General features: G+C 45.4%; 1 protein-coding gene across 1 annotated transcript in view; it reads left to right on the forward strand.

Annotated features, from left to right (window-relative positions):
• The window catches only part of TPLATE (ARM repeat superfamily protein), a 105395-nt gene extending 91059 nt beyond the window's left edge, over positions 1–14336 (forward strand). The window contains 1 exon segment of the mRNA XM_086788561.1: positions 13727–14336. Within this exon segment, the coding sequence (XP_086644687.1) occupies positions 13727–14203 (477 nt within the window). The 3' untranslated portion in view covers positions 14204–14336.
• The last annotated feature ends 2600 nt before the right edge of the window (positions 14337–16936 follow it).

The raw sequence follows: 16936 nt of genomic DNA on the forward strand, positions 1-16936 counted from the left end.
TCTGGTGCAGTCCAGCAGTTTAGGCGGTGCTTCAGTTAGGCGGTTGCAGGGAGAAAAGTACAGACAGGCTGTTGCAAGTACAGACTGGTACGGTCAGTCCCTCTGGTGCTGAACCACGCATAAAAACTGGTAAGCTCTGAACATATCAATCTTTCTTTCTTTCCACTGGCTCATGTCTGCTCTGCAGAGTTGTTTCATCTGGCCCTTTGTGAGAGGAAGGGTATAGCAGTTTGAAGGGTGGAAACAGAGATTGGACAGTGGATGTGTATTTGAGCTGAGTTTGAAGCCATGTTCATGGAACAGCCAGATGTATGCTCAAGGCTGCCCTATTGAACTGTCTTGGTTGATGAGAGGAAAGTATAGTGTGTTGCTTTTGTGGGACACAGATCTGTATGTGAATCCTCTATGCTAAGAGGTCTTGAGGGTTGCCAGATTGGACATGCAGGTTTACTTTCTTTGACTGGCTTTGTTGTACTCAGTCATACATTTCATTGAATTTGAATAAAGAAATACCGAAAGGGGCGCCAAGCTTTGGTGCCAACAGGTGTCGATTTCCTTTCAGTTCTGGAGCATTCTAGCTCCTATTAATTTTGTTATTTATTTGGACTACAATTGGAAGGGTGACTGCTAGTCTACCGCAGTTTGGTTTCTACCAGAGGCTGGTTTCAAGGTTCCGTTGCCGGGACCCATCATCAACTTTCTTAAGGGGGTGAGCTCGTGGTTGACTGGAGGGGTTGACTGGAGGAAAGTCGTTGCTGAAAAATTGAGCAACATGTCAGACACAGAAGACGAATATTTTTATGATGAAGAGGAAGAGCAAGAGACCACTCTTGAGAGAAAGGAATCTGAGGATATTCTTGCAGGAGAACAGGCTGCAGATGATGCACAATATGAGGATGTAACACAGCCAGAAGATATGCCTAGTAAAGAGGAAGATGATGCTCATTTTAAAAATCGTTTGGCAAGTGTAATGGATGTGTTTATGCAGCTCACTCAACGTGAGAAGTTTGCTGAATTTATGAGATCTCGTTCTGAGCCTGAAAAGAAGAAAGTGCATTCTAAGAACCCACCTCAAGGCAATAGTGGTGCCTTCCCACAGGATCCATCTTTTGGACAGTTTCTGAACATGCAACATACTTTTGGTGCCAACTCACAGAGTTCCTTTTTCGGACAGCCATCTATTCCACAGCAGTCTATGCATCCAGGCTATTTTGGTGGTGGCTTTGTGTTCCAATCAATGACTGGGGGTTATCCTCAGGGAGGCATGGGTATTCCAGGGAATTTTGGAGCTAGTTTTCAGCCTGGTATGCAAGGGAATATGTATGGTGTTATGCAGTCCGGAATGCAAGGAAACATGTTTGGGGGCATGCAGCCTGGAATGCAAGGAAACATGTATGGGGGCATGCAGCCTGGTATGCATAGTGGTATGTTTGGAAACATGGTTGGAATGTATGGAATGCCAGGTGTGGGAATTGGTACTGTTGACCCTGTGATGGGCATGAATGCCGGAGGTAGCAATCTTGTGAAGCCACTTCCTTACGATAATCTAACACCTATGGGTAAGGCAAAGGATTATAAGGAAGGGGGAGCTGCTGTGAAATTTGACACATTCAGTGGGGCCAAAGATAAGCTAAAGGCTTTTATCTTTTTACAGCAGTTTGATGCTGCTTTTTCTGGTGGAAATTACATGGAATCCTCTAAGGTGAGAAAAGCTGCGACTGCAATGCATTGCAGTGGTGGTCCACTCTTCTTTTACAGGGCATAGCACCATCCACTTGGGTACAGTTTAAGCAGGTGTTCTCTTCCGTATGGCTCACATCTACTTTTGAGGTGGATGTAATGACAGCATGGCACAAGTTGGATGCATCAAAGTGTGAAAATCTGGAGGATTATAATAAGAAGTTTTGGGAAGCTTTACTTCCAGTTACTTCTTATCGTGCAGTGCCTTTGTCTGAGCAGGTGGAGAAGTATTGTTGTGGGCTGCCCAAGGAAGTGCGTGACTATTGTATAAAGACTGGAGTAACAAATATGTCGCAGATGATAGAGAATGCTATGACAGCAAATGCGTTACTCACTGGGGTCTCATCTGTTTAAAGGAAGTAAAAGCTCAAGCAAGAGATCTGAAAAGTCAGGGCATGCTTCGCGTGATGCAAAAGGATCTACAGAGAAGCGGTATAAGAAGTTACCAATGCCCAAGAGAACTCCTGAGGAGAGACAGGCTTTGATGGATGCTCGGAAATGTTTTTACTGTACAGAGGAGGGACATATGTCTTTTAATTGTCCCAAGCGTAAGTCCCAAAAGGACTCTGACACTAAAGGGGAGCCCAAGTCTAAGAAACCAAAACCTTCTGCAGGGTTAGTTTCTGATCTTGTTGGGGAACAGCCAGGTGGTGAAGAGACTGAGTTGTGCAGGGCATGGGGCGAAGTGAGAGATCAAAATGCCTTGATTTTCTTTGACACAGGTGCTAGAGCCAACTTTATTTCACCGGATTTGGCTGGCCGATTGGGGATCCGTGGAAATGAAATGAAATGAAATGTTATATTAACGTCTTCAAAAGGCCATAATGACCTATGAGACCAAAAGTTACATCATGGTGGAGAGGAGATGGGGCCTTTGTATGAGGCTAATATGGCTTTTCCTGGGTATGCAGAACCCGTCACTCTTATTATTGGGAAGCTCAGGCTTCATGTGCAGGGTTATGTGGACAGCGAAGAGTTTTTCATCATGCCTCTTGATGGATGTGATGTTTTGTTGGGTATGCCATGGTGCCATAGAGTACATGCGGTGGTGGATACATACAATAGGAAGATTACTTTGACTCATAGAGGGAAAGAACATATTTTGGATATAAAGCTAAAAGGGGAATCTGTTCCTATTGTATCAGCTTTGGCAATTTCATCAGTAATGAAAAAGCATCTTTCCGCGTACTTGATTTTTGTAAAGGATGCAAAAGATGATGAGTCTAAATCTAATTTGTCTACGTTAGATAAAGACAGGACTGATTTCTTATGCGAGTTCCAAGATTGTCTTTCCGAGTCATTGCTAGGAGAACTTCCTCCGGAAAGGCTAGAAGATCATGCTATTGATCTAATTCCGGGTAGTACTCCACCAAATAGACCGCCGTACCGTGTTAGTGCAGCTCAACAAGAAGAAATTATGAGTCAGGTACAGGAGTTGTTGAATAAAGGGTTGATACAGCCTAGCTCATCACCCTTTTGCTCACCTGTGCTCTTAGTGCAAAAGAAAGATGGTTCTTGGCGCATGTGTATAGATTACAGGGCGCTGAACAAGAATACCATCAAGAATCGATTTCCTATTCTGAGTGCATAAGATAGCATTTCGAACCACTTTTGAGTTATATGAGTTCTTGGTTATGCCCTTTGGTTTGACAAATGCACCTGCCACATTTAACAGAATGATGGACAGGATTTTCCGGCGTTTGCGGCACATTCTTCGATGATATGATTGTGCATTCACACACTGAGGAGGAGCATAGGAGGCATTTGGCCATTGTGTTTGAAGAACTCCGGAAGCATAGGCTGGTCATTAATGGCAAGAAGAGTGAGTTCTTCTTGCAAGAGATACACTATTTGGGGCATATTGTGTCTAAGCATGGAGTCCGTATGGATCCTTCTAAGGTGGAAGCAATTCTTAATTGGCCAGATTTGAGGACCGTGCATGATGTACGTAGCTTTTTGGGATTGTGTTCCTATTACAAGCGGTACATACGGTATTTTGCTGAGATTGCTTCGCCGCTTCATGCCTTAACAAATAAGGCAACTCCGTTTAGATGGGATGATTAGGAAATTACAGCCTTTAAAAAGCTTAAAGAAAAGCTTACTTCGGATTCAGTATTGATATTACCGGATCTCCGAAAGGCTTTTGTTGTCCAGTGTGATGCATGTGGAAACAGCATTGGGGCAGTTCTCATGCAGGAAGAACATGTGATAGCCTATGAGAGTCGAATATTGCAGAATGCCGAGAAGCATTTACAGGTTTATGAGAAAGAGATGTTGGCTGTAATTCATGCTCTTTCTACATGGAAACACTATTTGCTGGGGGCTGATTTCACTGTGCAGACAGATCATCAGACCTTGCGTTATTTCCTCACGCAAACTAAACTTTCTGAGAAGCATATGCGATGGGCTAACTTTTTGTCTATGTTCCACTTCCAGATTGTGCATGTGGAAGGCAAAAAGAATGTTGTGGCAGATGCTTTGTCACGCAAGCCACTGGTCTCAGCAGTTTCACTTGCTTATCATCATGAGCTTGATGAGATGAAAGAGCAGTATGCCCATGATGAGGACTTTGGAAGGCTCTATGATCAGATGTCTGAGGGTCAGCGGCATGATCATTATACTCTCAGAGATGGTTTTTTGTTGATGCATGGTAGACTGTGTGATACCAGGCAATTACGACTCCACCGTATGCGGGTCATAGAGGTATTGATAACACAGTAAAAGCAGTTGAGACTTTCTTTTATTGACCAACCTTGAGAAGAGATGTTGATGCTTTTGTTAGGCAATGCATCGTATGTCAGAAGGTGAAGTTTGACCGTCAAAAGACACCAGGGTTACTTCAGCCTTTACCTACTCCAGATAGACCATGGGAGAGCATTGCCATGGATTTTATATTTGATCTTCCACACGGACACAAACGGGGAATGATGGCATTTGGACTATCATATGCAGGTTCAGTAAGCAGGCTCATTTCATTCCTGTGCGTAAGACGATCAAAGTTGATCATATGGTGAAGTTGTTCATCTTCAAGTATCATGGCTTGCCTTCGTCTATCATTAGTGACCGTGATCCACGGATGACGAGTTTATTCTGGAGAGGGTTGTTTGACAACATGGGTACAACTCTCAAGTTTTCATCTTCATTTCATCCCCACAAACAGATGGTCAATCGGAAGAGGCTAATTCTACAGTGTTAGATCTTCTTAAGTGTTATGTGTCAGAGCACAAGCAACAATGGGAAAAGTATCTTCCTTTGGTGGAGTTTGCTTATAACAACACAGTCCATACCTCGACGGACAAGGCGCCTTTTGAGATTGTGGAAGGAGGGAAGAAGGTACCACCCATTTTGCACACACAGGATAAGATCTTTGAGGCTGATCAATATGTGGAGAATATGGATGAAGCTTATCGGAGAGTTAAGTTGGCACTCCAGAAAACTTAGCAAAAGCAAAAGAAAGCAGTAGACCGTCATAGACGTGCATTAGAGTTTGCATTGGGTGATTGGGTTCTTTTGCGATTTGAAAAAGCTAGGCTCAAGAAGATGAAGGGTAAAGAGCGTTTATTCCCTAAGTTGAGCATGCGCTCTAATGGACCTTTTCAGGTATTGGAAAAGATTGGTGAGGTGGCCTGTCGCTTGAAGCTACCAGATCACTGGAAGATTCACAATGCATTTCATGTGAGTCTACTTAGACCTTTTCGTGGGGATGTGCTTGAGGATGTATCAGATGAGGCTCAGCCGGAAGTTGAGGAACTTGATGAGGTTCTTATTCCAGAGCAGATACTAGCACATAAGGAAAGAAAGGTACGAGGTAAAGTTTCCCGTCGCTATCTTGTGAAGTTCAAGAACTATTCACCGATGGATGCGAAGTGGATGGAGGAAGGTGACTTAATAGATTCACCTCAGGTTTTGCAGCTTTATCTCGATGCCTTTGAGTTGGAGCCGACTCTTGTTACGGCTCATTCAGGTTCAGCAGAGCATGGGTCTGGAGCATTGCTTGATGCTCAAGAGGGGGGAGTAGCACCTCCACTCCCTTGATACAGACAGGCTTAGATGATATCTAGAGGTCGCTTGGTGGAGCTTTTGTCTCACCCGAAGGTACTGATGGCTGACAGTACATCTGTTTATGGGACTTCTATGATATATGTGTACTAGTCACATTGGATGTTGTGGTTGTGTATGGTTCACAGTGGTATACAACTTGGACTACTACTACAGCATTGGTTTGCAGTGAATGTTGTTACATATGCATGGCTTAGAGAGATTGGGACGCTGATCTTGCCATATTGTACATCTCACTTCTGATATTTTGCTATATCACCAGATTGCAATTGAGAACGCTTGCCATTTTTCAAGAGGAGGGTATGTCATGACCCTGTGAAAGTGGAACAGCATGAGTGTCAGCATGGTGGTTGGTGAGCAAGATAAATATTTAATGATTCATATTTGGGTGCCCAGACAAATGGTATTATGTGTGGACATCCTCAAGTGTGAAGGGGGACCAAGGACTTCAATATTTTTAATGTTTTAACCTTGGGTGGCCCCGAGGCATAAGTGACCCTTAGTAAGTTTGATAAACTTTAGAAAGGGGCCACTAGGATATTTTTGGGAAAAGGGGCAACTCCACTTTGGGAGATACACGCCTCTCTCTTCTCTCTCTCTCTTGCTTTTGGGGGAGTCGTGCAAGTTACCTGCGTGGAGGAGAAGGGGAACCACAGCTGCGTGGAGAGTAGCCGTACAGAATTCAGGCCGTACAGAACAGGTGGCTGCAGTTCCGTACAGCTGGTACAGGTGGCGGCTGCTGTACGACAGCCCGTATAGTGGTACGGGTGCTGCAGGGTCAGGCGAATACTGTGCAGGTTGGCTGGCGGTTGGTACAGGCAGTAGCCGCACGCGAAGAACTGTACGGACAGGTGCAGGCTGACAAGGACAGCGCGGACCTGTACTGACAGGTGCAGGCTGACAAGGACAACCCTGTCCAACAGGTACAGATGGCGGAAACTGTACGGACAGTCCTGTCCAGCAGGTGCAGGCGGCGGAAACTGTACGGACAGGTACAGGCGGGTACACCTGTCCAGCTGTGCAGGCAGCGCATCAGTCAGGTGGCTGCAGGTACAATACTGTACAGACAGGTACAGGCAGGTACAGTCCGGTGCAGTCCAGCAATTCAAGCGGTGCATCAGTCAGGCGGCTGCAGGGAGAAAAGTACAGACAGGCTGTTGCAAGCACAGACTGGTATGGTCAGTCCCTTTGGTGCAAAACCAGGCATAAAAACTGGTTAGCTCTGAACATATCAATCTTTCTTTCTTTCCATTGGCTCATGTCTGCTGCAGAGTTGTTTCATCTGGCCCTTTGTGAGAGGAAGGGTATAGCAGTTTGAAGGGTGGAAACAGAGATTGGACAGTGGATGTGTATTTGAGCTGAGTTTGAAGCCATGTTCATGGAACAGCCAGATGTATGCTCAAGGCTGCCGTATTGAACTGTCTTGGTTGATCAGAGGAAAGTACAGTGTGTTGCTTTTGTGGGACACAGATCTGTATGTGAATCCTCTATGCTAAGAGGTCTTGAGGGTTGCCAGATTGGACATGCAGGTTTACTTTCTTTGACTGGCTTTGTTGTACTTAGTCATACATTTCATTGAATTTGAATAAAGAAATACCGAAAGGGGCGCCAAGCTTTGGTGCCAACAGGTGTCGATTTTCTTTCTGTTCTGGAGCATTCTAGCTCCTATTAATTTTGTTATTTATTTGGACTACAATTGGAAGGGTGACTGCTAGTCTACCGCACTTTGGTTTCTACTAGAGGCCGGTTTCATTGAGGAAGATAACATGAAGTCAATTCTTCTGTCTAGAGTAGAAGGGGTTTTAAAAATTTCTGAAACCCTAATTGTAGTAAGGGTGGCCCAAGAAATGGCCTATGATGAGATGGTTCCAGTCCTTATATACGAAGATCGCCGCACCAAAGAGAGCTGAAGCTTCATTTGAATCAATCAAAGCCATGCTCTCAAAGTTCAAAGGTAAAAGGAAAGGCAGGACATTCAGGTGCAACTTCTGCAAGAAGCTTAGACACACTGAAGACAGGTGCTTCAAAAGGATGGCCAAAGAGTAAGAGAAGACCCATTTCAACCTTGTACAAGAAGAAGAAGATGAAGATGAAGTAGAAGCATCTGCAATAGCAGAAGTCTGTGTGTGACATTTCTGTGGTTCAAAAGATAAGGCTTCAAGCCTACAAAAGCATGTACATGGTAAAGGTTCAACACATCATCAAATCGTCATTGAGTCTTGCAATCTAGCTCTCAATTTCTATAACTTTCTTTCTTTCTTTCTTTCTCTCGTTTTCCCATCTAGCCATTACCCTGGTACCATGTAAACTAACACTTTCCATCTTGACGTCAAAACACCTAGCTATCGGTGGATGCTCTTGGATGACCACATGCAGAACACATCAAAAACTACCCAAAGCTTGGCAGAAGAGACCATCCTCCATGCGATGCCACACCCGGATTGTTATGTTGCGAGACAGGCTTTTAGGATTAGGCTGGGATGTGTGCTAACCCAAGATTAGGTTTAGGGTTAATCCAAGAGTAGGATTAACGGCTTGGCGTGGGGACCTAGAGGGTTCACACTTGGGCTAAGGGCTCTAGCAAAAAGAGGTATAGATTGGCTAAGAGCTTATGATTAATAGCCTAGGGCTGATAATTTCTAAAAGCTTATAAATAAAGCAAGGGACAATAATAGCCGGGCTATTACTATATAAGTGACCTTGAGATCACTTATTAGACACAAGAGGTGAAGTAGTCACGCGGTGGCGTGGAGTTGCATGCATGATCTCGTGGCCATGGAGCTGCAAGGTTGGTGGTTCTTCCTAGTGGTATGGGACACTAGGTTGGGGCCATCGATACCAAGCAGGCTCTCGGCAATTAGACCTCAGGCTTGGGGTTGGACCTATGGTTGGGTGGTGAGTAGCCACAATCCATCGTGGTCATGCGATGCGTATGATGTCAGGTCTATGAAACCTTGTTAGGGTTTCAGTTCTAGGTTAGATAACCCTTGGGGTGGCCTATGGAGACCTTACATTGGTATCAAAGCATGGATTTGAGAAGTGCTAGAACTCGAGTCATGGAGGATGTACAAGATAGTACCCTCATGTGGGCTGTTTTTTCATTTTTGTCCTGGGAAAAAGATCCTTCTATTAGTTAATGAAAAACAGCCATGAAGGGCTAAATACAACCACGAAGGGCTAGATTCAAACTCGCCTTCATGTACGAGGCGGGGATCAAATAATCAAAAGGTGGAGAAAGATGCACTTCCCCTCCGGCTGGCCGCTCTATGAGGAGAAGGCTATCTCATACAGGGGGGGGGAATAACCACACATGCGGTCTATAATGCCAAGTGGGATCACCACGTCTATTGGTGAGAAAAGGGCCATGCCGCTAGAGCCTCAAGAAAGCTTGCTGCTGCTTCCGCATGCGGTTAGAGCCACCCTGCAACTTCCCAACTGACTACGGAGGGTATGGATGATGTCGAGCCAAATGCTCATGATGGACTCCATAGGCGCAGTGTGGGCACTGGGTACCCTCAATGGCTGCAATGCTACTACAAATCTCCCATCTCTGGCATGAGTCCGGTCTTGAGTGGTCAATTGATTGGTACTGTTGAAATGCGAAGGTGAGAGACCTGAAGAGCTAGCCCCCCACCATCCTCCTCATAAGCCCTGATAACCTCAACCTCTGTGGCCCAAGCGACAGTGCCCCATGTAATGATCCGGATCAAGGCCCTGTCCATCGTGAAGATGTGGAGAATCCATTGCCAAACGTGCTGAGCCTTCAGGCAATCCCAAAGACAATGTCACTGCTGGTCGACCTCCAATGGCCAACCACATGCTAACTCCCAGGCTCCTGTGTGCCATTAGCCAAAGAAAGAGGGTGATCTTTCGAGACTGAAAACTGTCCAAGAGCCCCTTCCAACAATCTGAGAGAAAACGTTGGGAGAGGCCCTGTGACTGCCAATATACTGCTATTGCCAGGGTGCTATCAATCTCTGGCATCTGAATCTTGCGGCCTAGCCGTGCTGTGTATGCAAAAAAGGGGGCATCCAGAGTCTCCTCCCGATCAGCAGGATCACGCCAAGTCCACTCTCATGGGTCCCACTGGAGGTGCGTGAGAGGTCGGCTTTCCCATATCCATAGCCGCTAGAATCTCTCCCTAGCCACCTTGGCCGGCTGGGGATCTATGTGCCACTCATGGCCTGAAATCCAATCACCCTCACCCTTTGTAAGGTGCAACCACTGAAATCCTCCAAGGGGAGCTCGAATCTCTCTAATCTGCCATGGGGATCAATAGAAAAGTGAGCAAACCACAGCCCTCATCTACTCCATGGACTGCCAATAGAATATCATAGCCACAGTGGGGGAGTAGGGTAATGGATAGCTGTCATTCACTCCTGAGGAATAGTAGAGTTGATGTCAATGTTGAGCTTGTCTCTACCTTGAATCCTTGCCAGGTCTCTCTCGTGAACCTCTGGGGGTAACTGCTTGTGTGCAAGCCAATCTCCAAGGGGCTTGGCAAGTCCAATGCTCAACGCGCCTCATGATACATGAGGTTGGGCCACCATCATATGGCCACTGGATAAACTGCCGGAATAGTGGATCGAAGGTGCAGTTGACGGAGCTGGCCGCGCTGGAAGGAACCTACCAGCGTTTGGAGACGGGTTGTCGTCGCCAAGGGGAAGCAGTTCTCATACCACTGCTAGTGCAAGCCAGGGAGATCTTGCGGTTGAACTAGGGTTTTGACATAGCACCACACACATAGGGAAGCACACACATAGAGTGAAGAGAATGAGTGATGCAAAAGAAGATTGCATTGGAATGAGTGGAGTTGGAGAGTCAACTCCATAATATCAAAATACAATAAAAGTGGTGGTGACCTTTCACACCAGATATCGAAGGGGAAAAATCCAAAGGGAGAAAAGAACCCTTGGCTAGCCCATGTTCACATGTGACACTACTCATAGCATATATGCCAATACTTTTTTAATCTCATTCCCCTAAAAATTCAGCCTCTTCTTCTTATTTGCTCATACATACAACTTGTGCAAGATCTCTGTATGCCATCTTGAACCTCTTGATCTCCAAAAGCTGCAAACTTCACTTCATCCCTCTCAACCATGCTAAAGGCTTTTCTCCTTACCTTTCACTTCTTTTAAATCTGTAACCCGTCACCTTTCTGCTAGTGCTTTTCTCCAAGTTGAGTATCCATGTTTCATGTGCACTGGAACTATATTGAGTTAGTGGGTAGTTTCTGTGAAGTGATCTGACAGTAACGACGTGGAGTCCATTGGCGTTGACTTTGAGCAAGTCAAGCCACTGGGATGGTCAAGATTTTACTCCTCACTAGTACTAAGACTGGAAGAATAAATAGAAGCATGTTATCCAGGATCCTTGGAGGGAAAGATAGCGTCGGGACTAAGCTTTATGGGTGCTCCATGCCTTCGCCAATTGATGACCATGGGGTCATCAAGTGGTGTTAGGAGGCTTTAGCTAAGTGGGATTCAAGTTTGAATTCGCACACACATTGGTGGGTCGAGGAATGGCTCAATATTATGGACTTTAGAGACGCTAAGTTGTGACGCTTGTTACTTTTTTGTACAACCCCTAATTAATAATTTTTAATATTTCGAGGTCTTTGGGGAACCTTGATGGAATCTAATTTATTGCATGCTTTTACTTTTCAAATTTCCACATCAGTGGATAGTTGTTTTTAAACAGTGAAGAGATCACACTAGGCTTTACCATGAACCCTTGGTGTTATCTGGACAGCCATTGTGTGGCAGGTGGCAGGCAATCTTGTTGAGTGTTGACGTAACCCGTTACCTAGGACGGGATACCGAGTTAGGCAGTCTTATGGTGATTGTCATAATCTAGGATGCCTAGGCCAAGGTTACCGAGTGGCTTGTTGACAATCAGTGAAGCTAAGACTGTCAGTGAAGCTAGCTGTAGGAGCCAAGGACACGGATTAGGGTGTGAACATGGCGGTATTAAGGTCTCACTCAAAGAAATGACATTGTTTATAATAGGAGATCATTGGGGCGGACTGGAGCTCCCCTCGAATGCGCGCCTGACCTCGCCATCGCTAGCCTAGCTACCCTCCACCTTTGCCCTTTGCCTCGCGTTGCCGGTGTTGCCCTGTGTCACTGCCCTCTCTTCTTTTGTCCGCAAGCCCCCGCCTCATTGCTCGTGGCCTACGCCTTAGTGCAGCCTGCCCTGCCTTTGCCAACCTCCTACCCGCTTCCCTCTCCTGTTCTGGCCCCCTTTCCATAATCCCCTTTGATCTCATAATCTTTTATGGTTTTTTTGTGGTAATGATCTCGTAATCTTTTATGATTGCACCAACAGTTTAGCATGTGATGCTGATTGATATAGGCATATGGAAATCTATCCTTAGCTAATTATGCCCCAATCTCTCATTCACAAGGATTGACAGAACACCAATAAGATAAGGCTACGCACTACTTTTTCTTTAATCTACGATGCCCAGTATGTTTTTAATAGGCTTATATGTAAAGAATATCATTTCTTTACACTTGGTCATGCATGGTTGGTGGTACTTAATGTTGATTCAAAAAACAGATATATCATAAGTCACATAACGTTGACTCTGGAAATTTTATTGTTTAGGAATCAACTACCCTTCCCTCAGGTGTTCTTACTTTCGGGTGTTCTTTCTCTTGGTAAGTGTCGGCAACTTCTGGTCTTCGAACTTCTAGGACTCTTTGGTGGTTGCTCTGTCATTCCCGACCGAGGCCATTGTCCCTCAGTGGACCTCTAGCTCCTTGCGTCGACAGCAAAGTAACATAAAAACAGGTTTCGTCGTGATGAAACGCCTCGAAACCCCTCAATTGAAACGGTGTTTCGCCCAAATTCTCAATGTTAAGATTTTTTTTACGGAAAACGGTCGCAAGTAAAAAATGAGGTCTATAGTCAATGCACAAAGTGAAAAAAGCCCTCGATAGTTGCATCCTTGGAGGCCTAACCTTGGTCTGCAAGATTGTGGGTAGCTGCCCGGCATGTGGGCAACTTAGGGACCTTTTGCAAGCAAGCCTTGAAAGATCATCGTTTGGGGCATGGATACTACCAGGTTGAGTTTCATTCACCTGCAGCATCGGACAGAGTCATGCAGCTGAGCCCCATCGCACTGCATACAGCCCATTCCTCCTTCGTGAGGTGGCAACATGGCTTCGACCCATTGTCCATTCCTCTATTTGGCATCTCAGGCTTTCTCGTGACAGTTTACTTTCCTGGTCTTAGGAAGGAATACCTTCCTCTCCTCCTGGTGATAGCCCACCACAGCCTTGCTGTCGGCACTTGGTTGGCCATTGGAGGACGGCCAGCACAGTGCGTGCAATGCAGCCACCCCAGAGTTGCAGTGACACTGCGTTTGGGATTGCCCCAAAGCACAATAGGCCCCCCCTTCCTTTCTTATGTAGCCTTTCTCCAAGAGCGGCCAGCGATGGAGGGACCTTACCCTTATTTTCACCGCACTGTACATTGTACCTAGAGAGGGTTGTAGTTCACCAGCGCATGGGCACTTGTTTTCTACTAACTGAAGGATCTTTTCTTGGGGGATTGAGGGGAAGAAGACTTCATTTCTCCATCACAAGGGCCCATAGTGGGTCAATGTAATGTCAGGGTGCTGTATTTTAATTTGTGCAAGCAAGTTCTGTAAATTATGTCTCAGCTTGATTGAGTAACATGTTTTTTTTCTGTGGTAGTGATACAGCTGTTGGTGTGGTTGAGCTTTGCCGTTGGTTTGTCCCTTTCGTGTTGTTTGAATATTATCCTTCATGTAACGATTATTGATAGTATGCTAAGGTGGATGTGCTAGAGTCTGGGTAAATGGCATACTTCAAAACTTTGGTGCTAAACTAGGTTATCCTTTGTGGCATTATTTCTTTTTTTGTTGGTAACATCTAAATGGTGTTTGTCTTCTCAGATATGCTATGCTGCAAAGACATGGCATGGTGACTTTTTGGGCATGGTCATCTTTGGGGCGAGTGAGATGAGCAGGAATGTTGACTTTGGGGATGAAACAACCACCATGGTATGCAAATTTGTTCTCCGTGCATCATCTGCATCAATACTTGATGAAATTACAGCAGATGTGCAGCAATGGCTGGATGATCTCACAGATGGAGCTATAGCATATATCACTGAAGAAGACGTGCAGGCAGCAGCAGTTGAAAAACTAAAAAGATCAATGGAACAGATAGCAGCTTTTAAGGCAGCAGCTGCTGCTCGGCCACCCCCTCCGCCACCCAAGGATGATGACAGCCTGATTCCTGAAGAAAAGCCCAAGGAGCCGTCAACACTAACAACATTCTCAGCAGAAGAAATCCAGCATCGAGCGCTGCAAGCTGCAGTATTGCAAGAATGGGAGATGTTTCGTGCAAAACAATCTGCTAAAATCTAGGAAAGGTTGAGTCCCTCTGCGTGCAGTAAAAAGAGAGAGTAAAACTTGAGTGTTTTTTCATATAGTGGATTGATGAAGCCATATATTTTATGCTGGCCACATGTTGTGCAATGAGGCATTTATCTTTTATTGACCCTCTCTCTTTCTCTCTGTCAAGCTGAGGCAATGCCAAACATCTCAACCAGGTATGATGATCCGCCACCCTGATTTCAGTAATTAGCAAGATCACACCGAAGGAACACAAAGGGGGAAAAAACCCTAAGCTCTACATAGGGCTTGCTTCAGCTTGTCCACCCAACCATAGTCTAGGTTGCACGACGCTCTTGAAACTCCAATTGGTATTCCTTGAATCATGGCTTCCTTCACGTGCTCGGCCATACACCCCCTTGCCCAGCACTTGCAATGTGGCAACAAATTACTCTCAAGGCCAAAATCCCTCTTTGGGCTTCTCATATTTCAACGTTTAATTGATGGCTTTGAGCACTCTCGAAAGCCTTTCATCTTCACATTGGCCACCCCAAATGCTTATCAATCTCTCTAAAATTGCAATTACATCCTGGCTCCTAGGAGATTCTCGTCAATATAGGATATGTAATACATCCTTTCCGAAGGAACGTTTACATCCTCGGAAACAGTGTTAGGGAATCTCTTTTTTAAATTGCTTTTGTTCTAGTCAAGAGCTTACTTTAGCCTTGCACAAGCATGTGTCATTGGGTCTTGCTTAAGAGCCGCAATCTACAACTTCCCGTGTGGATGCGCTAGCTCGTCCACTGCATCCTCACTCTATTGTCACACCGGAATGCTCCTTGCCAAAGGGGTGAAGGGAGAGCTCTAGATGCCTAGATGGAGGCAAGAAGAGGTCTGTCTTTGCAATGGTTCTCTCACATAGGCAAAAGAAGAAGAGGAGTCTGATGCAAGAAGAAAACCTACAGTCAAACCTATTTAGAAAGCATCCATCAAGCAAGAAGAAGACCTACAATCAAACCTATTTAGAAAGCATTCATCAAGCAAGCAAGATTCAAAAGCATACAAGCAAGAAGAGGGAAGGAGAGCTCACAAGTAAAACTATCGCAAGGAAATGATTGTCTCTTGCTTATTGTCAAAAATGACTTATATACAAATGACTAGTTTTCACACTAGGCCGGCCAACCTTAAAATGGTTTGGCCTCTATAATTAACCTTAAGTAACTATGTACACCAGGTCCGTAGACTTTTCCTATTTGACATTAAGCACATGGTAAGGTTGTTTTATATGTTCCAGCGTCATCTTACAACATATAAGCGTCTGTTCGTGTGGGTAAGATGGCAAAGCGCCTAACGGCAGGTCACGCGGGCGAAACCATGTTAACTAATAGAGTAGTTAACATAGTCCCCTTCCTAATGGTGATCGCGTCGTTGCATCACCCAAGTTGGTGGTTAAGTTGCCGTTGGGAAGTGGATGGTCCAAGATATGTCATGTAGTTAGTGGTCGAGATTAAGTGGGTAGTTCGGAACCAATCCGTAGCCAACACACTGCTTTTTTGGACAGTTTTCATTCTGCTTTCTTCGACTTTTACACATGGTTTGAGATAGGAAATTGATAGTGGATGTGTAATGAGGCTGGCCGATAAGGCAAGTGGGAATGAGATTGGGATTTCCATGCGAATGGAAGAATTTAGGACACTCAATCTGGTAGGAACATGGGTAAGCCGCGAACTTAGACATGGTCAAATGGATTTGGGCACTTTTTGAGCCGTTGCTTGAGTAACATGGATGGAGGCCAAGTGTGGTGCTATGGAGGGAGATGTGGAGCGTGATTGGGTGAAGCATTGCATTTTGTGAAGAGCGCCGATTGGGTGCATGGCTCCGACGGCTCTAGGGACCTATGCCCCTATGATTGGACAACATGGAGGATTCTGTGGTGGTGGCATCTTCACAAAGTCCCAACGTGTCGGGCACGGGGGAACCCTTGTGAGTATGCAGACACTAGAATTGTGCTTCATGGATGGAAAGAAGGCTAGACTAAGCAAGAACAAGACTCAATGAATAAGTCAAGACAATAGAATCAAAGATATCCATGCAAAGTGTTGGCAAGGGGCATGGATGTTGCGTGCAAGAATGGGAGCTGGTGTGTACGAAGTGCCTTTTGATAAGGTGTGGGTGAGACCATGAGGTTGAATGCACACTGAAAACTTGCTAGGGTTTGGTTGTAAGTGAAAGCACTTATGGGTTTGGTCTTAGCGGGATTTTTTGTGAGATGTGTGGGTAGTTTGGCAATTGTGCCATACGCACGATGTATCTGCAAACAATCCCAACTGTACTAGCTCTACCATCCATGAGGGAGAGCTCTACTAACTTGTTGGGGAGCCAAAATAAGCAAGAAAAGGAGGGTGAAGTGGTTACCTCGGCCCTTACCGGTTGCCGAGAAGATGCGGACGTCCTCGTTGCATTGATCATTACTTGTCGGAACGTCGGTAGCAGCCGAATGAAAGCATTTATGCACTAATAGCTTCATGCCCAAGGTGGTGCGGCCTTTGGGCTCTTTGGGGTTGTGGCTAGAGGTAGGAATGAGCGGATAGTTTGCATCGGGGAAGAGGATGGGGAAGCCGGCTTCTTTCTAATCCTGCAAAAGCTTCACCACCACACTAGCCTCAAGAATATGGCGTTAGTAAACCATTGTGCACATGCTCGAAGATAGCGCAATGTGGACATGCATCTAGGTGCTCTCGCTTGCCAAGCTTTCCTTTCATTTGC

Source organism: Cibotium barometz, chromosome 52 (genome assembly GCF_041138505.1).
Source record: "Cibotium barometz isolate CiBa-2024 chromosome 52, ASM4113850v1, whole genome shotgun sequence".
NCBI classification, from domain to species: Eukaryota; Viridiplantae; Streptophyta; class Polypodiopsida; order Cyatheales; family Cibotiaceae; genus Cibotium; species Cibotium barometz.